Source organism: Nannospalax galili, unplaced genomic scaffold (assembly GCF_000622305.1).
Source record: "Nannospalax galili isolate Female #2095 unplaced genomic scaffold, S.galili_v1.0 scaffold510, whole genome shotgun sequence".
Classification (NCBI taxonomy): domain Eukaryota; kingdom Metazoa; phylum Chordata; class Mammalia; order Rodentia; family Spalacidae; genus Nannospalax; species Nannospalax galili.
In genome coordinates, this window is record NW_008329677.1 from 2,972,649 (window position 1) to 2,996,096 (window position 23,448).

At 40.3% G+C, this 23,448-nt stretch overlaps 1 protein-coding gene across 3 annotated transcripts in view; it reads right to left on the minus strand.

The window, feature by feature from the left end:
* Slc24a3 (solute carrier family 24 member 3) overlaps nt 1-23,442 on the minus strand; it is a 571,799-nt gene extending 548,357 nt beyond the window's left edge. For 2 of the 3 annotated variants that reach the window (XM_029567633.1, XM_029567635.1), the window contains exon 1: nt 23,291-23,431. In XM_029567633.1, coding sequence (XP_029423493.1) covers nt 23,291-23,429 — 139 coding nt within the window. In that variant the 5' untranslated portion in view covers nt 23,430-23,431. Of the gene's footprint in view, nt 1-23,290 lie in introns of all 3 variants that reach the window. The other variant, XM_008841377.3, reaches the window with a different exon arrangement.
* Between the last annotated feature and the right edge of the window lie 6 nt (nt 23,443-23,448).

Genomic DNA, 23,448 nt, shown 5'->3' on the forward strand with positions numbered 1-23,448 from the left:
TCCACGTGTAGAAGAGCATCTAGAGAGTTCTACTGGGGAAGAATTCCAGATAGAAGCATAAACTGAGGTTAAAGAGACAAGGTGGGAACAGGTGATGACAGGTAGAAGACTCCTTCTGCACAGAAAACTGAAAAGCCATTCAAAACACTCTATGGCAGCTGGCCTGGTGGAAAGATCTCTGTAGAGTGCAGGATCTCTGTAACTTATTGGCAACATCAATGGCTTGACAGGCCTTGCAGGCTTCTGGAATTACTGCAAACAATGGCAAGGGGAGAGCTGAAGTGATTCGTAACGGAGCCATGCACAAAGATCTAATAACAGCAATGAACTACCTTAATAGCCTACACAATCTAAATACCCAACAACAGAACCATGACCTAGCCATTTAATGGAACAGTCAATCTGTGATATGGAAATTATTAATTTTTAAAGATTAATTTCATTATTTATTTATGTGTGTGTACATGTGTATGTGCACATGAGTGCAGATGCCTGCTAAGGCCAGAGGGGTGTGAGAGCTCCTGGAGCTGGAGTTACAAGAGGTTGTGAGCTGCCTGAAGTTCTTTTAACTGCTGAGCCATCTTTCCAGTCCCTGAAAACCATCATAATGTTTTTAGGGGGGTTAAGACAAGATCTCCTTGTAATCCCAGCGTAGACAAGGCTGGCCTCAATCTCATAGTACTGGAATTAAAGATGAGCACCACCATGTCTGGCTGAAAATTATATACACACAAAAAAATCAACAAATTTTTTAAATGAGCTATATTTGAAGAGGAAGCATAAAAATTTACATCCTGTTAATTAGTAGAGGTGATAAACATTACCATTGAAATCAACTCAATGACTTTATATCCATACACAGGTGCCAAGGATCCGAGTGCAACCGACTGTGACTAGTAATAATCAGATACATACAGATTAGAGAAGCATGCACCAACATCTAAGTGCTATTAGCAAAAACAATGAGTCTTTCTGTAAGAAATAGTATATTTTAAAATGAAATGGAGATCTTTTTAAAAGTTAAAAACTCAATTTTATGTCTTACAGGGTTTATACTGAGCTCCTTATTGTATAACTGTATCAATTCAACTGTGAACATAAAAATTTTATAGCCTCTTTTGAAAGAGATGTATCTTTGCTCTGGAAATTGTTATTGAGTATGTTAAAGCTGTAATGAAATGCTTCTTCTAAAAAATTTTTAAAAATTTAAAAATTAAAAAAGAGGTAGTTACCTTAAAATACATTAAATTATGAAAATTCATGTGTAACATCCTGTTCATAAGTCACAAATACAATAGATAATTCTGAATGTATTTTATGATGACTGCCTCCTTTACCATTTGGTGTGTGAGGAATGTTTATTACCCATATGAAAGGTATTTTTGCATATGATCAAACTCTAGGAAGGAATATTGAAAATTAAAATCTTGCTTGTGGTGAGTGCTATAATATTAATTTTTTATGTTATTACTTACATACAGTGTTCTACCAAGGAGGAAAACTAGTTGGTACAATGGCTATTGTGCTTCTTCTCCACAGTAGCCAGTAGGCACACAACCCAAATTCACTAAATCAAGTTCCTTTTCTCAGAAAGCTAGCACGCTAATATGGGGAGGATAACAACTAAATGAACAAATAAATACATAACCCTCAAATGATGACCCAGATGTGCTGACGTTAAAGCCCATGGAATGCACACATAGTCCCTTGGACTTCTGCTGCTGCTGCTGCTTTGCACACTTAAGACTGAGGCCAATATTGATACACAGAGTATGAGCACTTCCTACTGCTGCTCTGACAAATTGTAAACTTGGTGCCTTTTAATAGACCCCAATTTTACAGTTCTGGGACACAGATCCCCAACATGCCAGAAGGACTGTGTTATTTCTGGAAGCTATAAAGCAAAGCCCATTTCTTTGTCTTCTGTATCTCTTATAGCCTGTTTGCATTGCTTGGTTTGTGGTCTCTTCTGTCTTCAAGACAAGACTCATATCACTCTGACTTCTACGAGGGTCATCACACTCCCTTCTCTGACTCTAAGTCTCCTGCCTCTCTTTTGCTAATAAGAAGCTGCGTAATTACATTAGACCATTTTTATAATCCAGGATAATCTGTATATTTCAAGGTTGGCCAACTGTCAACATTAATTCCATCTGGAACCTTAATTCCCTCATGACTGCAACATGACAAGTGTACAGATTCCAGGGATCTGGGCATAGACATCTGTGGAGGATCAGTTTTGTGCCTGCCTTACTAGATATGGTAGCTAATCCTAGTTGTCAACTTGGCCGTATCTGGAATCAATTAAAACACAAACCTCTGTGCACTCTGTGAAGGACTTCCTTGATCAGATTATGTGAAGTAAGAAGAAACACCCTAAATGTGAGCGGCACATTATCTGGTGATGGCCCAGATAAAAGGGCATGGAAGAAAGAAATCATTGCTTTTTGCCTGCTTGCCTTCACTCTTGCTGGCAAGCTCATCTGTTCTTTCCACCACTGCTGCATTCCTTCACTAGTATTAAAACCAGCTTCTTCAGAACAGAAGCTCCAAGAATTCTCCAGGCCATCAATGCCAGACTGAGACAACTGAGACATCCAGTCTCTTAGATTGAGCCACTTTTGGATTTTCAGCCTATCTTGTGTGAGACAGTCATAGGTGGACTACCCAGACCATACTATATTATCCAATCTAAATTCATATATATATGAATATATAATGAATATATATGAATAGCTATATATTCATTCTATCAGTTCTGTTTCTCTCAAGAACCCTGACTAATACACTAGAGTAACGTCTGTCCAAGTCTCTAACAGAAATGTTTAGTGATGTTTCTTCATAGATACTTAGAATAGATATCAGAATAGTTTTTACTTATTAAATATCAATTCAAGTGACCACTGTCTAGTTGTAAAGTTCCGGCAAGTTAAATTAACTTGGATGAGGATGGTAAAACCTCACCAGTGGTTCTATACAGATAATTTTCTTTCTAATAAGCAAACATTTTCAATCTGAAGTCTGAACAGGCATTCTGGAATACTATGTCAGCCAGTGGCAAGCAAGTCATATGTTGCACATTCCCAATGGATGGAATATAGAAAAACATGAAAAGATGCTGAGTGTGGAGGTCCTGAAACACAAAATTGGGATGTGACAAGTGGACCATGAAGAACATGCTGATCCCCAGATGTGAGCCCCTACCCCAGAAACATTGGGCTTTGCTGCTAAAAGGAACTGTTCTCAAGGGCATCACCTCCCTATCAGTATATCATTTTAGATCCATCCATTCAGAAACCACATTTTCTGGAAATTCAAATCAATCGGACCAGAAAATAGGATACTGATATATCACCCTCCAGAGATTAAGAGAAGAAAGGAGGGGAGGAAAGTACCAGAGAACAGAGCATAACCCAGAGAAGAGATTAGATTTTCATACACTGTCTATGATTTAAGAACTAGAAAGAATTACCTCTTGATTAAAATTTTAAAAATGAAGCTCCACATAAATGTTCAAAATACAAGGCTGCAGGAACAGAACTCTTGGGCTGGCAGAGGATCCTTCAGACATGGAAAGTTAGCCAAGAACCACGCCCCAACCAGCCTTCAGCATCACTAAGCTGATGGCAAGCTGACTGACGCTGGCAGGTGAGCATGGAGAAGGCCATTGGAGGGACAAGAGGGAGCTGACTGACGCTGGCAGGTGAGCATGGAGAAGGCCATTGGAGGGACAAGAGGGCTTTCACAGCCCAGGCTGGACCTCCTCAGTCAGATACGGGTGGCCTTAAAGAACCCTGAAAATTCTCTACAACTTTAAAAAGGGAAAATAATATTTTTCCACAAAGAAGAATTTACTTTATAGAAAGTAGCTTTCAGAAAGAGCTTACTTGGTATTCCAGTGTTACACAAAGAAACATGGGCTACAGGAAAGAAAAATCAATTAGGAAACAGCAAGGCTAAGATTATAATGGAGCAGGCCAATACAGAGGTGGACAAGGCACGAAACAGTTAAAAGAAATGCAAACATGAAACACAATGAGAAATTAAAGACAATAAAGAGAAGCCAGCAATAGTGCTGAAAGTCAAACCACCATGGAGAAAAATAATGCAGAGGCTCCTGGGGAATGAGCGGGAAGACTGGAATGTGAAGGTGACGACAGAGATAAAGGACGTGAAAAACCACAAATGGCCAAACTGCAAATAGTTCACATTCAAAGATCAGAGCAGAGGAAGACCCACAATGGTTATATTCTTCAGACAAAATGAGATAAAATTAGAACTTGGAATTTAAAAATACACATACAAAAGCACCATGAGAACTGTCTCTTAAATAATTACAGAAAAATAAAATAGCGATTATGATTGTTTGTAAAGTATCAGCGATGACTACATGACGTAGTAGCATGTCTGAAACTACTCTCAAAGTCAAAATCATCACTAATTAATAAAGCTCAAAATTCAACATATTAAAAGAAAAAGGAATTAAGAGAAGAATTCAAAGAAATATTACATATGAAATTGAGTCAGCAAAACAGGAAAAGCAAAGTTGATCAATACAATAAATCAACCTTCAAAAATTAATAAAGTCAAATAGAGTCAGAGCCAACCAAGGGAAACAGACATATGTTAGTATCAATGCAAGGATTTGTAATCAGAATTGTAATCATAATTATACAACAAGTTAATGCAAAAAAATGAATACCACATAATTTTGTTCACTTAAAAAATCTTAATGCAATTGACACTTCTCTGGGAAAATATAAATTTTTAATATAGGAAAGTATCAGGGAAGCAACTTCAGTTTGCCTAAAATTGCCATCAAAGACCATCAGATAAGCCAGGCATGGTGGTGCACCCCTTTAATCCCAGCACTCAGGAGGCAGAGGCAGGTAGATCTCTGTGAGACTGAGGCCACCCTGGTCTAGATAGTGAGTTCCAGGACATCTGAGGCTGCAAAGAAGAAAGGAGGGAGGGAAGGAGGGAGGGAAAAAGGAGGAAGGAGGGAAGGGAGGGAGGGAGGAAGGAGGGAGGGAAGAAAAGACCATAGGGAAGGCTCTTTCTAATTAACAAGCTACAGATAGTTTCTACACTTTCTAACATAATCTGCAGCATAGAGAAACATGGAAATTACTGATTCATTCTATAAATTGAATATAATCCTGACACTCAAACCTAACAAATAAGCTGTATGTAATTTATTAATAGAAAGAGTAAAATGTTCATAGAAAATCCAAGCAAATCAAATCCAAAGGAAAAAAGTCACAGCTATCTAAGCTTTTATGTTGGAGTGACTTACTGTGGATAGCTACTTTTATATCAGGTTATACAAAACATTTCAATAAGTACTAATTAGGCATTTAGCCATATTCTACACCCATGACTAATTATAAAAATTAGAAAAGGGGCTGGAGAGATTGCTCAATGGTTAAGAGCACTGGCTGCCCTTGTAGAGAACCCAGGTTCAATTCCAAGCACCCACATGGCAGCTTACAACTGTCCCTAACTCCAGTTCCAGGGGATCAATGCCCTCTTCTGACCTCTGTGGGTGCACTTACATACCTGCAGGCAATATACTCATATATATGTAAAATAAAATATAAATAAATAAAAATTCGAGAAGATAGAAGTGAAAGTTCCACAGCAAAACAAAAATAACCAATAGTCAGTAGCAAACTATTCTAAAAGTTCCCTATCTAACAGTAAATTATTGCAAATTTTAATGTCACTGGTTTGCATAATAATTTTTTTTATTTTATAGAACTTCGATGCCAAGAATGGACTCCCTCTCAAGAAATTGTTGACCAGGGGTCCCATATACCCTCAAACAATAGTGGCCATTTCCCCTGTTCTGTTACCCACCAGAACTTGATGGTAAAACCTTATAGCTGAAGACACTACATACATAAGCTGTAGAACAAACAAGAAGAAATCAAGCTGGTGCTGACTCCAGAACCTCTTTTCTATTGACTAGAATTAACAGTGCTGGAACAGTGCTCCCAGAAGGGAAAAAAATGACCACTAACCTTACTCAGCTGTGAATCCTGTGAACTACAACAACAACTGGCCTGGCAAGATTTTCCCACCAGTGCAGTAGTGGCATAGATATTATGGGAGCAACCAACTGTTCTCTAATTGGATTTAAGATCCACTTCATAGGATGGAGCCTATACCTGACTCTGATATCAGGCTTAGGAACCTGGGGCTAGACAGGCTACAAGGCATAACGGAGAGCTCAATATTAGTTTTCTAATAACTAGTTACTACATTAAATTGATTCTTAATGACTTACTGTTATACCCACAGATGAATGCATCTCTCAGCTCTGACCAGAGAAGTTTCCTTATGTAGCAGATGGTAATTAACACAGAAACCTACAACTGCCCAACATGCAGAGAACAAAGAGACTGCACAGTGCTCATCCCTGAATAGGACACTTGCATCAAATTTCTCCTTCCAAGATTCAGAGATCATTCTGGAAGTGACGGTGGAAAGATTGTAATAGCCAAAGGTGGTAGATGACCACAAAAAACAGTTTTCCAGAAAGCTGATCAATTACTCATATTAATTCATAGCAATGGTGACAGTGTGCACAGACCCATGCAAGTTAAACTAGACAAAATCCCAGCATTGACCTGAGGAAGTAGTTAAAAAACAACCCAACCTAAGGAAATTTTGGCAGCTGATGGCTGCTAGCAGGGGGACAATCTCTTTCAAAATGGGATTCTTGGCAGGTTAACCAGGCTTCAGTGGATGGACCCACAGTGAAGAACATTTGAGGATACAAATTTGACTCTATAGGCCTTAGTATGTGTATACACATACATGCGCGCGCACACACGCACACACACACGCGCGCGCACACACACACACACACATATTTTAGAGTACATAAAATTGGGAAGGAAGGCAATAAGAGGAGATGCAGATAGAGGAAAGAATCTAAATACCATCAAATTATATTGTATAAAAATTACAAAAATTCAATTAAAATGTTAAAAATAAATTTATTTTTTAAAATAGTTATTATTTTTATTTTATGTGTATGTATGTAATGCCTGCATGTAGGTAAGTGCACCCGTGTCATGCAATGGCTGTGGAGGACAGAGGGGGCTGTTGGATTCTCTGGAACTGGAGTTATGGAAAGTTGTTAGCTGCCATGTGGGTGCCTGGATTCAACCCAGGTCTTCTGCAAAAACAGTGTTCTTAACTGCCGAGCCATCTCTCCAGACCATAAAAATAAATTAATTTTTTTATACTTACATAATTTTTAACTTTTAAGAATAAAACGCAGGTACTGGAGAGATGGCTCAGCAGTTAAGAGCACATACTGCTCTTGAAGCAGACCCCAGTTTGATTCCAAGCACCAACATAGAGAGACTATCAACCACTGATAGCTCCAGTTCCTGGAGATCCAACGCCCTCTTCTGGCCTCTGTGGGCACCTGCATTGGCATGTGGCATACACTCACATAGATGCATACACATACACATAAATAAAAATAAAAAATAAACCTGAAATGGAATAAAATGTAAAGAGGAAACATTTTCAATGTATAAGGAATGCCACATACACTCACACAGATTGCATACATATATACATAAATAAAAATAAAAAATAAATCCTGAAATGGAATAAAATGTAAAAAGGAAACATTTTCAATGTATAAGGAATGCAACAATAGCAATGATTAAATAATACATACCAGAATAACTTTCATCAATAAATGTAGGAAAGAAATGTGGAAATAATCATGAATCCTAGCTGACTTCCTAAAGCCTGATCAAACAAAGCAGCACAGTAGGAGTGAGAAAAATCTGCACTGTAGAATGCCATTTTTCCACACACTATTTATAGATTTGCCTAAACCTAGAGGGATTTCAGGGAAATGTAACAGACATTCTAAAGTTCACTTAGAAAGATAAATGAATAATAATAGCAAATAATGTTTTTTTTCTGAAACAAAAAGACAGAAGTCTGACCCTACCAGATAATTAACATGCTAATAAACTATAGCACTAATTAATGAGTAAATAGAATAAAGTAAATGTCATAAAACTACCAGTGGCACATGGAGTATAAACATGGAAGAAACAAAGTGTGATGGGGCAAGTATGTGGGTAAAGACAGTTCAACAAGCAATGTTAGAATTGGCTGTTAAGTCTGTTAGTCTGTTTACATCTTCATATCATACTAAAATAAACCCCAAATGAAATAGACAGGTTTTTTTTTTAAAGCTAAACCATGCAGCTAGGAGGATAAGACAGAAAGAATTATGTGGAATAAATATATAATTGAGATCCTGGGTCTAAAAATAAAACAATGAAAAAATACAAACAAAAAGAGACAATTTGGACTGGATACAAATAGACAACAGTACGCTACAAAAGTTTCTGAAAGGATAAAACATACATAACACAGAAAACTCTTACAGTTTTTTTGGAGGCAGTGTCTCCCTGTAGCCCCAACTGGCCTAGAACTTCCTATGTACACCAGGCTGACCTCGATCTCACAGAGATCTGGCCTACTTCTGCCTCCCAAGTGCTGGGATTAAAGGTATGCACCTCCACAACTGGTGTAAATTATTTTTTTATATATTTTATTTATTATTTTTATTTTATGTGTATGAGTGTACTGCCTGTAGGTATGTGAGTGCACCCATGTCATGCAATGCTGCGGAGGTCAAAAGAGGGCTTCAGATTCCCCTGGAACTGGAGTTAAGGATGGTTTGCAGCCGCCATGTGGGTACTAGGAATCAAATCTGGGTCCTCTGCAAGAGCAATCAGTGCTCTTAACCACTGAGCCATCTCTCCAGCCCCCCCAGTGTAAATTATTTTTAAAAAACTCTTATCCTTTTATATAGAAATGGAGACTTGGGTGTAGTGACACATAACCTACAATCTACGGCTGGGGTTTTTTTCCTCAAAAGAAAAAAATGTGAAGAGAACACACAGAGATCTTTCTCACAAGGAAAGAAAGCAATGCGAATGGCTGAAAGATATTTGTAAGAGTACTCCGTCTCTCTGATAAAGGAGGAAGGTTAGCTAAAGCCCTGAGAGTCTATCATTCCAAATGAACAAAGACTATGTAGGGACTGGGTCATAGCTCAGTGGGAGAGAACCTGAATAGTGTGTCTAAGGCCTAGGGTTTGAACCCCTGTGCTCAAAAAACAAGCAAACAAAACCCCCAATAATAATAATAATATTCACTTTCAGCAAAAGAACATTGAATTCTACACTCTCAAACATGGCTGTTGAGATTTCAAAGCTGTTCAGGTTCCTGAAAGGTAACAGAGCAGGATGTATCAGCTTTTAAAATGGACATGCCCTTTGACACGGAAATACCGCTTCTAAGAATTCGCCTAATGAAACCGTCAGATATTGGCAAAGACTTCTGCACAAGAAATTCACTACAGAGAGCACGTGGAAAATACATCACTATCCCACATAGAGACCTGAATGAAATAGGTAGGATATAATCAAAGGAGATGGTATGATAGATAATTCCACAAAACTGGAATCAGACAGGCTGCATTCTAATCCAAGTGGGTCACATAAATCCTTGCGATCTTAAACAATTTACTTCAATTTTTGTGTCTTATTTTTCTTTGGGGATAAAAAAGGTACCTAGTCCACAGGGTTGTTGGGGGAGTAAAGAAGTCAAGACAGAAAAAACACAGTACCTTGGGCATTCTAAGTGCTCAATAAACAGTTTTCTATATTGTGAACAAAAATAGCATATTTATGCCAGCTGTGGTAGCACACATCTATAGTCCTAGCACTTGGGAGGCTGAGGCAAGAGGATCATGAATTTGAGCTCAGCCTGATCTACACAGTGAGGCTATCACACACACACACACACACACACACACACACACACACACACACAATGTGATTCTACTGCCATTATTCAGACATTAAAAATTATATTTTAAGTCAGACTGATGGCACATGTTTTTAATTCCAGCACTCAGGAAGCAGAGATCAAGGCCAACGTTGTATACATAGTGAATTTAGGCCAGCTGGGTCTACAGGGAGGCCCTGTCTCAAAAAAGACAAAAAAAATTTTTTTAAGTTTAATGTTATAGATAAATGACTATGATGAGGTAAAATGAAGGCTCCACCAATTCCAGGTAACTTTTCCAGGAAATAGGTGAGAAGGGAGCACTTTACAGCTCATTCTATGAAGCCAGCATGGCCCTCATAGCAAAGTCAAAGACAGTGCCAAAAAGACTGCAGGTCATTTTCTCACGTGATCACAGAATCAAAAGTCCTCAATGAGATTTTATCAAGTCAAATTCAAAAAATATAAGCTGGAAAACAAACCCTGAGCCACTGAGGCTTATCCAGGGCAAGGCTGACTGTACAATCCACTCTGCAAAATCACAGTATACTACCTCCAAAGAAGAAAAATCTCATGAGCACATTAATTGATACAGGAAAAGCATTTGAAAAACTTCAATATCTATCCCTGATTTATAAAAGAAAAAAAAACTTCTCAGTAAACTAAAATTAGACATGAAATTCCTTAACTTCATAAAGGATGGCTCTGAAAATCTACAGTAAATATCACACTCAAAAGTGTAGTATTAAATATCACCTCCTAACATCAGGGGCAAAGGCGTAGATGACTGATCAAACCGCATAATACAAAAGAACTCAGCCAGTGTAATAAGGTAGGAAAAAGAAAATACAAACCTAGATCTGAATAATTATAGTATCTCTATTCATAAATATGAAAGTCAAAAATAAGCCAATTGTCTTACAATAGATAAATGAATAAACTATTAAATACTTATAAAATGGTCTAGTACTCAACCAAAATAGTGAAGGGAGGGGTGAACTATTGATTCAGTAGACAACTTAGGTGAATCTGAGAGTAATGATATGAAGTAAAATAAACAAGTCAAAGATTATAAACTGTAGGAGTCCACTGTCACAGCATTACATTTTTACTTTGTTTCTCTTTTGAGACAAGTTCTCACTCTACAGCCCCAACTGGCCTCAAACTCATGACCTTCCTGCCTATACCTCCCTAGTGCTAGAATTACAAGTATGTGTTACTATACTTGGTGACATGAAGTGCTTAAACAGCCAAATAACTATGGCGACAAAGAATGGATCAGGACCCATGCGGGGAGGGTGTGACTACAAAGGGATCGCTCAAGGGAATTCTACAGGGGAGTGATACTATTCTGTATCCTGAATGTCAATTGTTTTATTGAATGCAACTTTTAATTTAAAAAATAAATTTTAATTAAAAATTTAGGGGCCAGTGAGATGACTCAGTGGGTAGGGGCACTTGTCACCAAACCTGATAATCTTAGTTCCATGCCTGGATTCCACATGATGCAAGAAAAGAATCAAATCCTGCCACTGCCCTCTGACCTCTACACCTGCTCCATGGTACACACACACACACACACACACACACACACACACATAAAATAAATAAACAAATATAAATAAATAAGCATTTTAAATGAGAGATCTAAGACATTGTATAAAATACGGTATCAATTTTAACATACTGAAGAGAGGAAATAAATCTCAATATTGGAAAATAATGGAATTGATCTGCACTCATGCCTAGACTTGTTCAAAGGAGGTGCAATGAGTTTACTCTGCACATAGCCCCAAAGACATCTGTGATTTGAAATATCAACCTAGAATTCAACTCAGAAGGTTCTAGTAATAGGTTTCCAAATCCTGGATTGTAAAATCCTAGGAAACTTTTCTTAAGAATTTATACTTTTCTTAAGAATTGATGCTCAGACCACAGTCCAGAACTGCGTCAACAAGAATGAAAAAGAGGTGGTTATAAATCCAAGACTCCTGACAAAAATCAATGACCGCTCATTTTCCAAAGAGCCCATCTTCCTACTGATTATGTAAATACCAGGTAGAGAAAGACAAAACAATAATGCAGTCTCTCTCTCTTTCTCTTCCCCCCCCCGTCTCTCTCTCTGTCTCCAAGAATGTCCTGATGGCAGGAGCGCCTGCTTAAGCAAACCTCTTACTTGGTACATGAAGCAGGGTACACTAAGACTCTCCCTTTATCCCCATGGACTGACTACACTGCATGTCAAAAAATTCCCCAGAAAGATTCCAGCACTTCAGTAACATTTTAGAAGCTGAGATGATTTTACCAAAAGTAGATTTTCATTAAATTATCCCCACCCCTTAACTTTATTCTGTGTTTTCTTAAGTATTTTTCAAGCAGAGTCAAAATTCCAATTCTCTTTAATGTCACCTCCTTCTAATACAAAATCAGATGTTAAGACTCAATGGCCCCTAAGAGGCTTCCACATCTAATACTCCAGGAAACAACGGCGAAGGCAATATTGTAGGTCTCATGACTGAACTGCCTGAATGATCCAACTACCTGAATAAACTGTTTCTGCGGAGCAGTCATTCAAAAATATTGTGCAAATGATAGAAAAAATTATCCATCAAAGAAACTGCCAACAAGCCAAGCATAATCTTTAGCTGGCACTTAGTTCATGTTTCCATACCCAGGAGAGGGAAAACTGCAGCACAGAAATCTCTCCATGCTCAGATTTTTCAAATGTAAACTGACTTGATACTCATTTCCCTGCCCCAACCTATAAACAAGCTTTCGTTCAAAATGCAATAGCTGCATTCTCTTAATTCTTAAAAGCTGTGATTTTTAAGTGGACTTTGTATTGGTGAAAGTGATACAAGTTACTTAATTCCACAGTTCCTTTGGCACTAACAGGTACAGAGGATAAGCAAGCAGTATGGGGGATCCGTGTCCATTACATTGACTTTCATGATAGATACACAGACCTACACCGGTGATAAAATTGTGTAGAGCCCAACACACACACACACACACACACACACACACACACACACACACACACACACACACACACAGAAGGGTAGAAGGTCGGGTGAAGCAGAATTAGAGCTGGATTGTATCAATGCCACTGTCCTGATAATATTCTACTAGTTTTGCACAATGTTACTGGTGGAGTTAAGTAGGAAAAATATACAATGGATGCCTTTGTCTGGCTTTTTCCAACTGCATGTGAATCTGCAATTCACCCAATAAACATTTCAATTAAAGAAGATATGGTGAGGCTGAAGCATTCCTCCTAGGCCCGACCTTCGATTCTTCTTATATATAATAGCTAAAATTGAAAGGGAAAGGGAGGGAAGAAGAGAAGGCCAGCAGGCTGACTTAAATAACTTGAAATGGTACGGCTCTGTCACTAAATGAATTATTCAATCCCTTCTCACTCTTAGTTGGGAGGACTGAATATAGTTTGAGTCAAAGAAAGAGCTTTGCATCCCCCTCAGCATCAGCTTTCTCTCTCACTGGACTCCCAGAAGAAAAAGGTCTTTCCAATAATGGCAGGACACTGGGTAATCCTTCTCTAGGAAACTGGACCAACTCCCGAGGCAAAGATGGAAAACTAGACACATGGAGCCTTGCCCAGTGAAATGGCCCAGTCGGATGATCTCCCTGGGACACTCACAAACAAGGCCTCTCCTTGCTGCTCCAATCATCTTTACAGCAGCCATCTAAGCTTGAGGCAGATGGTAGATGCCAAAGTTCTTCTTGACAAAGGCACATAATAAGAAAAGAACAGAATATGGGGATAAGAATACCTCAGAGAAACAGTTCAGAGAGGAAAAAGCAAACTTCAAAGCCCAATACATGTAGACATAGAGGTACAGGAGATAAAGTAAAGGAGGGTGCTGTTCACAAAACCTGCACAGAAAATAAGCTTTTGGAATCTAAAAACATGGCAGCAGAATTAAAATTCAGTATAAAAGTTCAAAAGGGCTGGCAAGAGAGCTCAATGGGTAAAGGCACTGCAGCACAAACCTCACAACACGAGCTTGATCCTCAGAACCCAGGTAAAGGTGGAAGGAAGGAGTTGTCCATAGAGTTGTCCTCTGAGTTCCTCATGCATGCTGTGGCATGTGTGCTCCTTCACATAGGCACATATCATACACACACCCACACGATAATAATAAACATAATAAAAATTTAAAAAGAATTGGAAATTCTTTGTTAAGAAAATCTGTAGAAATTAGACCAAAAGGTCAGGACAGAAGCACACAACTGTAGTCTCAGTACTTCAGAAGCTGAAACAGAAATATCATCAGTTTGAGGCCAGCTTGGTCTTTATAACAGGTCTTATCTCATACACGGAAAGAAAAACTTAGAACAAAAAGAGAAGTAAAAGATAAGATAGAAGAAAATTAGAGATCCATTCAGGAACTCAAACAGCCAATAAAAGACAATCCAGAAAGAGAGACAAAGCAAAGATGGAGGAAATCACAAAGGGACATTCACTTCCAGACAAGAAGAACTCCAAAGCCACATTAGCACTGCAACTGTGATATGACTGACAGGAGGAGCAAAGAGCACATGTCTCTCAGAGAGAAAACAGATTCCAAACCAATCAAAAACTATGACAAGTCACTGGAGATACTGCTCAGTGGTTAAGCACTGGCTGCTCTTGCAGAGGAACTGGGTTCAGTTCCCAGCACCCACATGGCAGCTAACAAATGCCTGTAATTCCAGTTCCAGGGGGTTCAACACCCTCTTCTGGCCTCCACAGACATTGCATGCACACAGTACACTTACATACACTCAGGCTAAACACTCATACATATAAAATAAAAATAATAAATAAATAAATAAATAATTTTAAAACACCAAGACAACATCAGACTTGAGAGGTACCATTGGGAGGAAAATACCCAAGCAATGCTTTCAATCTCCCAGGGAGATGTGGTCCTTCTCAAATGCTTTTACTTTATTTTTCTTTTCTTTTCTCATTTCTTTGCTTTACATTTCTTCTTATTTAAGGCAGGGTCTCACTATATAGCCCAGGCTGGCCTCACAATCACAATCCTCAGGACTGGAGAGATGACTCAGTGGTTAAGAACACTGGCTGCTCTGGTAGAGGACCCAGGTTCAGTTCCCAGCACCCACATGGCAGCTAACAACCATCTTTAATTCCAGTTCCATAGGATCCGATGACCTCTTCTGGTCTCCGCAGGCATTGCATGCATGGGTGCACTTACATCAGTGCAGGCAAACACATATCTACATAAAATAAAAATTCACTTAAAAAAAAATCACAATCCTCCTCCTCAGCCAAGTGCTAGGATGACAGGTATGTAACCTAAATTCTGAGACCAATCTAACTATCTAATAACTGTCAGTAGAAGGGACCAATTTTTAAACACACAAGGCCTCAAACCTTTCTCTGCCTTCTCTGCCCTATCATATAGGCACCTGGAACATGTGACTCCCAAACCACACTGCAGGGATAAGCCAAGAGAGACATGTACATGGCTTCTAGAAAGCAGGCCATTCAGCCCAGGGGAGTGCTGAGAGAAATGCATAGAATGGAGCTGAAGGAAGAGGACAAGGCCACAGTGGGGCAGCAGGTCTAGCAAGTAACCTATCCAGGTGAAAACAGGCTGGGAGAATCTGGTTAAGATTCCTTCCAAAAGAAAACGTGACACAGCACAGCACATAATGTCACTATACCTATGAGATGAGCCCAGTGGAATAGAGTTTGGGCTTAGCTCTTGGAAAAGGTTTGGAAACAAAGCAGATGAATATTAATTTACATTCAGAACAGAAAAACTAAGCACAGTATATTTCACAGCTCAGTGACAAGAAGCATTTACATAGCCAGGATAAGGTGAATGATGAACATTACACACCCCCAGTAGGGCTCAACCTTGGCTGCACACTGGCACTAACTACATTACCTTTCAAAAAATATTCCAATGCCCACGCCACACCCTGGAGCATCACATCAATATCTTTTCATAAGATGCAGATGAGTGAAGTCAAACATTTTCTAGGTGATTACACTGTGCAGAGATGACTGAGGAACACATGCTCACCAAAGAGACTGTTGGTGTACTCCACACACATCCTCATCTGTGGCTGCAACTGATGATAATGTTGATTTTCAACTGTCGGCTTCATGTGCCACCACTTCACTAAGCCAAACCACCTGAAAATGAACACTTAGTGTTCTTTCTGTAAAACAGTATTATTGACTTTCTGATGTCGATGTGTAATGCCTCCTTTGTCTGGTCACTGAGGTCCCTCCCACCCTGTTTTGCTCTTTCTTGTCTTCCACAGGTTCAGATTTTGGTGGCAGACCAGAACACTGAATTGAAAATGATGTTTTATAAGCCTGAACAAAGAACAAAGGCAAAAAGAAAGATAAAAGGAACATTTGCAAACATTGCAAAAGTTTCGAATGGGAAATTCTCCAAACTGGGTAGTAGATGAAGTGCTTTTATCTGTTCACCCTCTCAGGAATAAGCAGCTATTAAAAACCAAGGAATGAATGATGTTATATTTCATATATTTCATGGTTTAAATAAGCAACTTATGCTGGTTTGGTTGACTCTAGAAATATACGGGCCTTTGTCCTGTTCCCTAGAGCTCCCTTATGATCCCAAACTCCAGATGTCAAAGGATAACAGCCAACCTGCTCCATGGTCCAAATCAGTCAAGTTTCAACCCAAGGCTCAAACACCTATATGTGGCTGTTCTAGTCACATAACCATGCCTATTGTTCAAAAGAAAACGTTGTCCCTTGGCCTCCATGTTCTAGTTAACTATGCTTGAACCTGCTGGTAGAGCAAGCCTGTGCCTCCTGCCCTCATTAATCATCTAAAGCTGAAATGAGCGACATAAGGTATCCATAAAGTCCCCACTATGAGAAGGTGGCCTCTCAGTTCACTAGTCTACCCTGTGCATGGTCTTTCTGGCTTACCAAAACAAAACAAAACAAAACAAAAATAAAACACTCCACTTTCCTTGTCTCAACAACCTGTCCTCAATTCATTAGGCCTTTTTGGAATGGCCAGTCCATGGACCTGGGTTCAGTAGCAATCTCCTCCTCCCTTTCTACATATCAATCTCACTAAAAGCCTGGGATGTTATATAAGGTTGATGCTCAAAATCTCATCAATGTCCACTATAGCATATAAGATAACAATTTACTCCCTCATCTGAAGTGAAAGACAAGCTGATTGTCTTGCACTCTTACCAGCACTTGAAATTATCATGTTTAACTCTGGACAATCTATTAAAAATGATATTTAGTTATTTTAAAATTTTGGTTTCCCAGTTGACAATTTATATTGGAAAATATTATTTGTGTCTATTGGCTATTTGCAGTTGCATCTTTGTTAGTTACCTGCCCATATTTTTTTGCCAATTTTCTAAGAGTTTTCTTTTCTAATTTCCCATTCTTTACCCTTCTAATTCCTCTTATTTTTTAGGTTCCAGTTCCTCCTATTCACCAGGGACTCCTTCAGGGCATTCTATATTTCAATGTCTCTCACAGTTCTTTAAAATATAACTATTCAGTAACTGTCTTCTCACCAGACTCCCAAAATATATACTGTCCATCTCAGGCACCCACTGTCACCCCAGCAGATAGTAAAATACCTGCCATAGGTTTAATGAAAGAATGGGCAGAGGTCCCTCGATCTGATGCCCTTGGGATCCAGAGAAGGACGCCCTCCAGAAGATCCACTGAGAAGAATTTCACATAACACAACTCTGCATGAGGAAGAAGGGGAAGCCAGAAAAGGACCCAGGACCAGCAACAGTGGGAAGCTGGCATATCACAGTCCAGAAGAAGACTGAGAGAACATCAAGCAGAACGCTGGTAGCCAGTGGCCAGCCCATCACCACTTAGCTCACAGCAAACTTTCCTCCATTTGAGTCCTTAACACTTCAAGTTCTCAGCATCTACAGGACAGCATCCTGTCTGAAACCACTGTAAGCAATGAATAAAACCAATTTGTCAAATAAACTGCAGAAACAGAAACAGTCAGGCAGGAATCAGCCAGAAAGCCTCAAATTACCTTCTTGACATCACAACCCCCTTGCAGTGTGACTCTGGGGACATTTTCTGATTTCTCTAGACCTCACTTTCACCATTAGGGAAGTCTGTGCAGTATTCTTCCCTCTGCCCCCACCCCAAAGTTTTTTTTTTTCTTTTCCTCAAGTAACACTCTTACAGAAAAGAGAGTTGCCAGACTCTTGTGCTATCGGCCAACTTCCACCAGGCCTTGGAATTCTCAGCAAATAGCTGGTTTTGCAATTCTTTTGGCTTTGCCAACCCTCCAGGGTAAAAAAAATCTTCCCACAAGGATTCAAGGCTTGCAAGAAGAGGAAATCTTTGAGAAAAAAATCTGGGTTGATGAGCAGCTAAGAAAAGCCAGGAGGAAAGAAACACATCTATATATGTTTGTGCAGAAAATAGAAAAGGTTGAAAAGCAATGTGTTTCTAAAATGCTGCTTCTATGAAACCAACCTTCTGTTACTCCTTACTCCTTGGTTGACTGAAAAAGGCAGGGTGATTCCCTGTCTTGTGTTCACATCCTCCTCAGCCAAGGCTAGAAAATGCAGCAGTATGTATATACGGACAAAGGTATATCCAGGTTCAAATCCTACCACTAACCAACTGATTCTGGACACAGCCTGCCCTTTTCTCAGCTAAGCCTCTCTCTCTCAAAGAAAAAAAATGAATAAAATTTACAAGACTAGAAATTATGAAAAAAATGTACATGCCGCTTAGTGAACACCTAAAACATGACAGCTCTTATCACAGGCACTGAAGTTCAGAAATCAAAAGGGCGTTTTCATATAATAAACATCTTTACGTGTACTTCTATAAAAACATATTTTGAACTCCTATCATGGGCTGGGCGACAAACATGACATATGAAAATATTTCACAGGGTCTCTGACCTCCTGGAACTCAGAATCTAGGAGGAGGAATGTTACTCAAACTCTGATAAACAAATACATAGCTGGCAACTTTGATAGATATCGTGGTCAGAAAACATGGTGTTTTCAGAGAATACAGTGGGGAATCTTACATAGTCCAAAAGATCATGGCCCAGAGGTGCAGGATTAGCGAGCTCTGATAGTGGACATAGCAGCCCTGACAGTGGGACCAGGACATGTGAGAAATCCGAAGCCAGAAAGGTCACTCTCTTATAAAGTAACAAACAGTCTGAGTGGTGAAATCAGGAAAGGGAAGTCCAAAGTAGGGGACATGAAGCTGGGGATTCTACAGGTCCCACTCTAAGCCTTCTGAGGGATAGGAGGCCACAACAGCAAAGATGAACTCTCGGATTTGCAGTCTAAATCTCTACTGTAGTTCTTTCTTTAAAGATAACCCCCTTTCTCTATGCCAAATAAAATTAGCAGCAATACATTCAGGACTGAATGACATTTCAAAGATACCATGCATATGCACGCATACACAGTGTATGTGCACATGGGTGCACATATAGGCATCTGCATGTGTGTATGTATATATGCTTTTTTCACCACTGGCCATCTTGTAAATGTCCACACTCACTCCTAAGTTATGAGCCCTTCAGAGTTTCAGATTTTCCAAAGGCTTCAACCACCCTGTCTCCCATCAAACTGGGTGAGTGGTGATTATGTCCTCACTCTTTCAACCTGGACCGACATTTGTCCCTGCCTTGACCAGGAGAAAATAGTGGCAGTAGCAGCATGTGGTTTCTGAAGCTAGAACATAGAATTGCCTTGCACTTCCACCTTGTTCTTGGGGGATTCACTCCTGGAATCCAGCTGTCATGCTCTGAGGAAGTTTAAACAGAACCCCATGGAAAGGCCACATATAGGTCTGAGTCAACGGCCACACCAGCCCTAGACATGGGAGTCATGTTGTCTCAGATGATTCCAGGTCCAATTATCAAGTTGCTCAGCCTTGCAACCTTTCTAGTCAAGTCTCCTGACACATTGAAGCAGAGAAAAGTCATCCCCAATGTGCCCATCCAAATTCCTAAGTCAAAGGATCCATGAGCAAAAAAGTTAAATAGATGTTTTATATCAAGTTTTTAGGAGATTTGCTATGCCACAATAAAAATTGATGAAGAAAAACATATATGCATATATATTCATATATAGTCACGAATATTTTTCCACATATACATACCCACACACATCTGCACAACTGCATAAGTGTGTATGTAAATGTGTATTATTTCTTAGTTATCCCCCTGAGAACTTTCTAGAGAAGATGTCTATAATTGCTCCCGAGTTAGAACCCCTGAGCTTTATTCACACTACTTCTGGAGAAAGATGGCCATGCAATTTATATCAAAGAAAAATGAAACACTTCTAAACCACTCAAAATATACAAAAGTAATCCATTCTCATTGCAAAAATAAATGAAAACCCTCATTAACAAATCTAACACCTTATTTAAATTGGCTTTGAAAACAGAGATCAAAAATGAGATCTTCATCAGCAACAGCTTAAATAGGGCACCTGGGGCTTGTGTCTCCACTGCTGAAGGCTCACAGGTCTGAAAAGAGTGTTTGCAGATGAAATAAATGCACATAAGGTGTGCTTGGCACAGTGCCTGGCTCTTATAATGCCCACACTGTAGTTATTATTATTGCTTTTGTTGTAGTTAGAATTAATATTTCTCTTCATTCTGGCACTAACCTTCCTGACCTAAATTAAACAACCCTCATGTTGCTACTTCCCAGAAAAAAAAATCAGTATAGATTTCTTTCTATACTGCCTGAAGCCAAATACTGAATACACAGTGCAAAATATAACCAAAACTTTTCAGTATGTAATCAAACCTGGGTTTAGTTAGAAGTCAAGAAAGAGACCCCAAATTCCACGATTAGGAATGTTACACAACATTATATAACATAACTGTCACACACCTCTATTTGAATTGGGAGAACTCTCCTTTTCATAAGAAAGAAAAAGAAAAAAAAATCACAAAAGGCCTCTGAGAAGTTGTCTTTAATAATTACTGTGTGCCTTTTAAGGTGAATTAAATACTATCTTGTTCATTATGAAGGTACCCCACATAATCATACAAATATCATAATGCTGCACTCAAATCCAAGGAACACAGGTGGGAACAAAGAGCCAGGTCACCGCAGGTTGGTTTTTCCCTCCTCAACTACAATGTGTTTTTACCCAGTCACCCAACCTTTTTAAGTAGCAATATCTTTAAAAACTTTTTTCCACTCTGAAAGTGCTATTATGTAGAGCGGCCTCCAGGTTTTCAGGGCAAGAGTCACTACTCAAATATTTATAATGTTGAATGGCAATTTCCTAAGCAGAAGTATCATTTGCAAGATTCACATGCATTAATTAACCTGTTTAAAATTATCTTGAAAGAAAGCTACCGTGCCTTACTGCAAAACGTGGCTGTGCCTCATCTATTGAAAACATCAATATGTAATGGAAGAAAAGGTGATTAGACACAGAATTAGAACTAAAGCATCATTTGGGTGATGGCAAGAGAGCAGGGGGAATAAAGAGTCTGGCTACCACTGTTCTCAGAACTATTGGATTTTCCCAATTAAATCTTTCAGAGGCTGGAGGTCAGGGATCCCTAAACTGGACACTGACAGAGGGACTAAAGAGAGAGGTGGGAGGGACTAAGGGAAAGGCCAAAGTGTAGAGATGGAGGTGTGCTATGGAATGAAGTCTGAGTCAGTAGCACCTGAACAGAAATGTCACTGTCAGGCAAACCATTTCAAAATCAGGTTCCAAGTTTACAGTGTCTCAGTCCCCATCACCCCAGGTATCCCAGCATCCACTAGTGCAGAGAGTGAAGCCCCTGCAATTGATCAACTTAACTGTGTGGGTCATTCACCATCCAGAAAATTCTCTTTCATATCTGAGAAAATGGTGGGAATCTTGTCACTCACAGGGCTCCAACCTGCAGGAAAATGGCCACCAAGTTATTAACTTGGAATGGCTCTAGCCCAAGGGGACATAAACTACCATCTGGCTTTCACTCAGAGAAACTTCAAACCCTCTCAATGACACTCAGTCAGTAGACAATGCTTGGCAGGTCTGACTCAAAAAAGAGAAATCCTGTTTCCCTCAAATGGCATAGCCTCCTCCATGATGTCAGCACCCAGGGCCAGAAGATCTGAGATTCAGAGGCAGTGGGAGAGTGATGAAGTCCAATAGCGTCAAGACCAGAAGCGCCTGTCTCCTATTACCATATAAGATGAAATGGTTAGAGCTCTTCGAGGACCTCAACGACTGTCCAGTTTCAACATGAAGCACCACACCAGCCAACATGAGGGAAATCCCTTTCTTGATTGATGGCATCTTTAAAAATGTCACCACCACTACCAAAATGCCTTTATTCTGTGCTTCACAGTTCCATGTCAGAAATATGCCTGTCTTAACACCACAGCAGGTATTTGTAACTGCTTTCCCCACAACCATTTATATAGCTGTTTCCCCACAAACGCTGCACTTGAAAGACCAGAATATAAAAACCATTTTATAGCAGTTATTCTTCTAAGTCTTTCCTTCTCCTGTTTTTTTTTTTTTTGACAGCTGCACCCCAGAGTTCAAATTGTTTTCAATGGACAACTGTTCCCAGCACATTTCTCCACAAGATCTATTTTAGTTCCAGAAAGGCTAAGGGCAAAGATAAGACCAAAGTTGTGTACGTGTGTATGTGTGTGTGTGTGTGTGTGTGTGTGTGTGTGTGTGTGCAAGGGCAAAGATAAGACCAAAGTTGTGTACGTGTGTGTGTGTGTGTGTGTGTGTGTGTGTGTGTGTACACGCGCTCGCGTTTGTGTTTACCCATTCGTGTGAGCACAGCCCCAGGAAAGCCAGCAAGTCCTCAAAAGGGGACCTTGGGAAGAGAATCCATGTGTTCCCAGGGATGGCCATTTAAGAGAACAAGTCCATCCCTAAGCCCTAACTGGTAACTATCACTTTTTCCTCTCCGAAGTTGCCAGCACCTGTCTGGAAACGCAAACCGTTGCCCACCCGCCTGTTCAAGGAGAGAGTGTGGAGAGCCTGGTATGAGCGGGTCAGCCTGCCTTGCAAGCCCTCAACAAGTCAGGAGTACCTGCACAGGTACCAATTCCTACCAGGACAACTTTATTACTGGCCCTGGGGAGTCTTGCTTTGGGTGAGACAGACTGTCACCGCCCCCTCCACCAGTCCTCAGGCTTGTGGGAAAGGGGCAGAGGCAAGAGGCACAGGTGAAGGTCTCCAGGGTGCCCAGGGCGGCCGGCCACTCCTCCACTGCCATAGGTCCTGGCGTCCAGGGCCCTTCCCTCCCGAGCCCTGCGAGGGACAAGTGTGTCCTCGTGCGGGTCCTCCGTGGCGGGGGCAGGGGCTGCACACTCCCGGCCGAGCGCAGCCGCCCGGTACCGAGCCCGGGAGCCCGAGCCTCCGGAGCCGCAGCGCCCACTTTGGGCAGGCGGCGAGCACTCACCCTTCTGCTCCCGCAGGCTCGACAGCGACCAGAGCAGCAGCGCCACCGAGGCCAGGAAGCAGAGCTGGCTCAGCAGAAGGTCCCTCCGGCGGTGGCGGCGGCGACGGCGCGCGCGATCCTCGTCGCCGGGCGGCGGCATCCTCGGGTGGCCGGGCGGC